This window comes from Pararge aegeria, chromosome 17, assembly GCF_905163445.1.
Source record: "Pararge aegeria chromosome 17, ilParAegt1.1, whole genome shotgun sequence".
In the NCBI taxonomy this organism is placed as follows: domain Eukaryota; kingdom Metazoa; phylum Arthropoda; class Insecta; order Lepidoptera; family Nymphalidae; genus Pararge; species Pararge aegeria.
Window position 1 is genome coordinate 7189597 of NC_053196.1, and position 6585 is coordinate 7196181.

Below are 6585 nucleotides of genomic sequence, written 5' to 3' on the forward strand. Positions count from 1 at the left end.
AACTCCGAAGGCGAGTAACGTTCGAGGTGTGTGCTGTGTGTTATTTGTGTTTTTGTAGCAAAAGATAAGGTGAAATTTAAAGATAAAATATAGGTCAGGCAAACTTTATAAACTCATGTAGATTCGTATATACATAGCTGACTCTCGAATTATGATTCAATGTTCACCGCCAACGATTACCCATTGATATATTTTAGTCAAAAAGTGGCCACTTGAATTTAAATTTAAAACATCGATGAAAACGCGTCTCGATCGCATATATATATTTCCACTGAGGCATGGCTGCCATCTCTGCAATCATTATAAGACATACCAATTTTGTAAGCAGTTACATAAATAAATCCTCTTTTAATAACTTTTTTAAACTTTGAAAACCCGGTCTCCCTGAACGAGCTCCTGTAGATATCGAAACCTTAGAGGTGGCAGTATACATTCAATAACAAGGAGTCGAAGTACTGCTAGAGTGTATTGATACTATGTAATGTGCTAATTGTTTACCAAAGATAAAAGTATTTAATGTATTAAAGCATTAAGCGTATCGCAAAAGTGCTATCCCGGTCTTATCTTCGTAAGCCGATAATGGCTGCTGATAATTTATCACATTTTTGCGAATAATAAAGTGGGATTGTTGGCACTTCCGGGATCAGATAAATATTGACTCAACAAAAACCACATTACACAGACATTTTTAGTATTCCACTACAAATTAGCCCCAAATTGCAATCTCATCAATGGTCTACAAGTTATCAATAGTATTTAGTTCACTGCTGGACTAGAGGTGTCGTCCGACAAGAGGGTTTGCCTCTAATCATCACACTGGGCAGATGGCACCAACCCATTTGCCCAGTGTGCTGATTAGAGTAGATGGTAGTTTTAGCTAATAGGATGCTGCTTTTCGTTCGACGTAGCGTACGCGCCGCAGTAGGGATGGTAACATTTTTTTTTTTTAATTTTTTTTATTGCACTGCACTTGACGGCAATCTCACCTGGTTAAATTATTTTATTAGTTAGGCAGAATTAATCGGTAACCCATTCACCATCAAATTTGTTAATTAGAGAAATTTGTTAAAGGTTACAATCGGGTTGTAAATTAAAATTTACGTCATTCCTGCCATATCGACTATAGATGACAATTATATAAATTAACAAAAATATTATTTTACTATTTGAAAAATGGAATAATAGTTTCAAAATAGTGCATTGTCGATATGTCTACAAAGTATGAACGCAATCAACGTTTGAGCGTGAAATCAAGTCCAAAGGAGTTGGTTACAAAATACAAACATACTGTATACAGGGGAAGCTAATAATAAAAAGCGCGTAAAAACAACAAACCCTAAAATAAGTCCAAGTTAGTAATTTTAGTTGGGAATTGCCACTAGGTATTTCTTTCAATATATTGCGTTATTTTGCGAAAAAAACACATCTTAGTAACCTTATTGTTTCGTACAATCTCGTTATTTTCGGGTAGGTACTAATTTATAAAATTAATGGCTATCATTGGATACCTGGTGATAATCGTTTTTAATCCAGGAGAAGCTCCTAGGCAGGCTTGAAACCGGATTCGAAATAATCCATATTAATCTCGGTTAAACCGGCCTCAACGTTTGTATAACTTTTTTTGGAATGATACCGCTTTTGAACCGAACGTTCCTGAACGTGCACAACGGGATCGCGTTGCAGCTTAAGTGCGAAATCGAACACGAGCGGTCAATCAACCCAGAAAACACTATCGAAGAAATCTTTCTTTAACCGGGTTCCATTCCTTGATACCGTTCTCATGTACGAGTATTACGAATTACCTCTTTACGAACATTTTTTTTATGCTATGTACAAATTACAAGTTCCTTGATTTTACGCCTACGCTGCGTTGCCACGCTAATAGTCAAACGCTTCCATTCAAATGAAAATAAAGGGGTATTCAAGCCATGCTTTATGTTGTGAAGGTAAAGTACAGTAGGTTTATTTATAAAATTGAAAATGACGATGTAATAATGTATAAATGATTGGTTATGTGTCTCACATACTTATTTCACAATATTGTAAACATTGATTTGCGTAAATGGCATATTTACCTACCTATTGGATTTCTTATTGAATACTTACATATAGTGTTTACATAAAGCATGATTGTATCTACTTATTTTGTTACTTTATGGTTGCTTTAATTAAAAATCACTGAGAATCATTAAAGACAAGTTTGAATCGAAACTTGTTAAATCGTACTCGGTAAAGACAAAATTCAAAAGGTAAAAATTAAAAATAGGTACATAGAGAGTAAAGTCAAAGTCCAAACTTCCATTGTTAGTAGTATAGAATGCCGTTTTTGCCTCACTTCTGAAACCGGGCGAAGCCCGGTTTCCCTCATCCTGAAACCGGGCGGAGCCCGGTTTCGAAATTTTTTTGAGGATTCTAATAAGATTCTTATTGGATTTTGATGAAAATCTAACTAATTCCAATTGCGTTATATAGGTCAAAATACTATCTCATAGCACTCATATATGCGCCGACTCTACCTCACTACCTCAGGTTTTTACCTAAGTCTGTGGATTCTAATTCATATTGGAATATAGTTCCTGGATGAGTGTAATGCGTATTGGGATAAGTTCCAATACGCATTACACTATAGCAGATATAACTTTTTTTATTAACTTTACTATTCGATATAGGTATATTCGAATTCTAACAAGTTTCTAAAACCAAAGCTATTATTCTAATTATTATTAGATTTTCTCGTACTTTAAATTAGTAATTCAAATTATCGTAATTTCAATTAGTAAATTCATACTTTGATAAGATGAAACCAAAATATATAAACTTAACATATTTCAGCGTTATCAAAATAATTACGTTTTGATTAAGTTTATTAAGGTCTCAATATGTGATATTGATTAAGTATATGCAGATAATATTTGGAAAATAAGAATATTTACAACTTATTAAAATAGATTTATGAAAACATTACGTACGATAGGTTTAACATATTACAGAATTATTGAAATGATTTTGGTTTCATTAAGTTTATTAAGGACTTTATATTACGATAGGTTTAACAACAGCATTATCAAATGGATTTTCGTTTGATTAAGTTTATTAAGAACTCTATATTTGATATTACGATAGGTTTAACATATTACAGAATTATTAAAATGATTTTGGTTTCATTAAGTTTATTAAGGACTTTATATTACGATAGGTTTAACATATTACAGCATTATCAAATGGATTTTCGTTTGATTAAGTTTATTAAGAACTCTATATTTGATATTACGATAGGTTTAACATATTACAGCATTATCAAAATGATTTTGGTTTGATTAAGTGTATTAAAGACTCGATAATTCTTATTGACAAAGGATATGCACATCATGTTTGAAACATTAGAATATTTATAACAAAAAACAGAGAATTTCTTAGTAGAGCATCGTTTAAAATAAGACAATGTATTGTTAATAAATTATTTTCGTCTCGGAAAGATTCCAAAGTTTTTTTAATTCTATTTTATGGAGCACTGTAATAAATAACACGCAAGTAACCTTTCCCAAAGTATTTTTTGTTGCACATTCCTCGTTACAAACAATAAACCTACCTGATTGCAGACAAGAACTTACTTGTTCAACTCAAAAAAAAAAATATATATTGTTCGTTGGAACATTATCTAAAGAATTTTTTTTATTTAACTATACGAAACACCGTAATAAATAACCCAACCTTTCCTTTGTCAAAGTATTTTTATTGTCCATTCCTAGTTACATGCAATAAACAGCAACGGTAGTTTAAATGATTAATTAAAGACAAGAACAAACTTGTATTATAAAAATGTGCGTATAAAACGTTTCACTCAACCATACAAGCCATAAGTTTATCCAGTGTCCAACTGTTAGTATCTAACCCAGTGTTTTAAAAGTCTTTAAGGCATAAGTTTATTCAGTGTCAGACTGTTAGTATCCAACCCAGTGTTTTAAAAGTCTACTTATTAAACACTTACTAAGATCGACCAGTGGTGTGAAACAACATTTATTCATCATGGAGGTAAGAATCACATACGTTTGTCTTTTTTTATCTATTCGTAACTTATAATTGAATCTTTACGATGTGGAACTGTTATGAATCTAATTAATATTTTGTTTTAATCGTGATCTCATATTTATTCTAGAATTCACCGAATGATGAATATACTTTAAAGCACTTCTATTACCCACTCAATATATCAGATGATCAAGATATGAGTGACAATAACAAGACCGCAATGAGAAGGAGCAACAGTATAGATGCTTTTTTTGAAAAGCAAAAGAAAAAGAAGAGACAGTCAAAGTCTTCATGTGTAGCGCAAGCAAGTGACGGGGGCCTATCATATATCTCATCCAACGACGATGACAGTATCAGTGCAACACATCTAATCAAAATAGACATCTATGACATGAAGAGAATTAAAGATGTTTCGCCTCTTGAATACTGGAAATATGCAGATTTGCGATTAAAGTACTACGTTGAATCTGCTGGTGATAAGCACTATCAAAGCATGCGAGATATTATATACAACATTACAAAGCAAATCGCTGGGAAGCATGACTGTAAAAAATACTTTATTGACAGAGATAACCAGAAACAATAAGTATTCTCTGAACCAGCGGTCGGTAAACATCACAAAGTAAAAAGACCCTCTATATAAACGTAGTTGTATTTTATTTTGTATTTTGCTTTACAATTTATTTGAAAACAATAATGGGACTATTAAAAAGTACTTTACAAACAGTAAAAATAAATAACAATATGAAATCCCACTCCAACCATTCGGATAGACAAATAATGCGGTGGTTCATTTCGTCAGATCCGTCATTCCATATTCAAACGTTCTACGAAACTACACGATGACAACTGAGTTCAGCAACATTTCTTTCGAGGAAGAAATGGTTACGTTGTGTGAAGAAGTGGAGACGAAAATAAACTCCTTTGTTGAAAAAATAGTTGAAGATATGGATATCGATCAGCAGTTGCACGATTTATGTGAGAACATGGAACGCGAGCATAAGGGGTATTCCAGTCCAATATTACCCTTAAACATAGGACTGATGATGACAGCTCTTCGTAAGGACTATGTTATTTATTATGAAGAAGAAACTGATCAAGATCCGTCTCATTCTTTCTGGTCACAGTGTACACAAAAGTTATAGTTAATACTTTAAGATATATTTTTCATTGTATAATATAATGTTACATTTGTAACTTTGTTAAAATAAAAAACTATAATTTTTCGATTTTTTTTTATTTCATCTCTTTATAAATAAAGTCTTAAACATAGATTGAACAAGTTGATCATTATATAAAGTATTATCAGAAAATAAATTTAGAAATTTTGACATATTATTAAATTTAAAATAAATATAAACTAAACAATATATTCCGCAAAATGAGCTAAAATAGTTCTGAAGTACTTTATCGTTGTGAATCCACTTTTTACAGTTAGTTTTTAGGAACATTTCATGGTAATCCATTGGTTTGCGACCAAACGAGTCAAAATATTCACCGACACCATTAGTATCAACATATATTGCTACCCAATGAGATCCAGGTTTTGTATCAGGATCTAAATTGGATATTAAATATGCTGGTGATGTTAAATATATCGGTATCTTATTAGCAGCAAAAACATTTAAGTGAATACTTGGATCGATAATTTTTAAATAGTTCTCAATCTCTGTGGTGTCCATTGAAAGTTTATAAAAAAAATTAAAAGCAAATAAAGAATCTTCTCTATATAATGGTTGTTTATGAAATGACTTGAAAATTAAATATTATCTTTATTTATATTATCTTAACTGTTATAGTCTAAACTTACATCTCGATTTTTATTTATTTCAATTACATTATCAAACTCTGCGTAAACTATGCAATTCACAGTTGTCGTTAAAGCTCTTTCAAATCGAACCTCAAATCTTACACTGCCCCGTTTAATGAGGTTCCAGTGAGAGTTTGAATTAGCAGACAAATCGGGGGTTAAATCAAAAGCAAAAAGACAATACCCATTATTATAATCCTCTTTAGAGACATCATTTCCATCATTCAAAAAATGAATTCCTGTTCCAGAGAATAAAGTATGATATGCACTTGTAAACACATTATCATCAAATGATGGTGTTAATGTTTTAGATGGTATGGATTGACCATCAACATATAAACCGAACAAGTTAAGTCCATGATTTCCAAAATTAAAAGGATTAGTATTTAGAGTTCCATTAAAAGCAGAGTTTCCTACGAATCCAATAATACATCTTTTGGGTATTTGTCCTAAAAACACATTATCTAGCATTTTACCCTGGATTCCAGATGGAATGGTTAACACTTTAACTTCAGCACGAGTGACAGGATATTTTGCAGTTGTAGTAGCTAACACTTTTTCATGCGCAATTAATACACTAGGATTGATCCGAACTTTACGCATTATAAGGCTAGCACTAGATAAATGCACTTTGAATTTACTATCTATAGATGAACACATAAGATTAAAACTATCTTTAGAACGTACGAGTTTTAGACGCATTTCAACACCATTGATTAAAAACTTGTCTTGATTAAAAATATCAG

At 31.6% G+C, this 6585-nt stretch overlaps 1 protein-coding gene across 1 annotated transcript; it reads left to right on the forward strand.

The window, feature by feature from the left end:
* The first annotated feature begins 3478 nt into the window (after positions 1 to 3478).
* LOC120630798 lies at positions 3479 to 4722 on the forward strand. Its single transcript, XM_039900082.1, has 2 exons — positions 3479 to 4032; positions 4157 to 4722. Exons 1-2 carry the CDS (start codon positions 4027 to 4029, stop codon positions 4613 to 4615), a joined length of 465 nt encoding a protein of 154 aa, XP_039756016.1. The 5' UTR covers positions 3479 to 4026; the 3' UTR covers positions 4616 to 4722.
* Positions 4723 to 6585: the final 1863 nt, after the last annotated feature.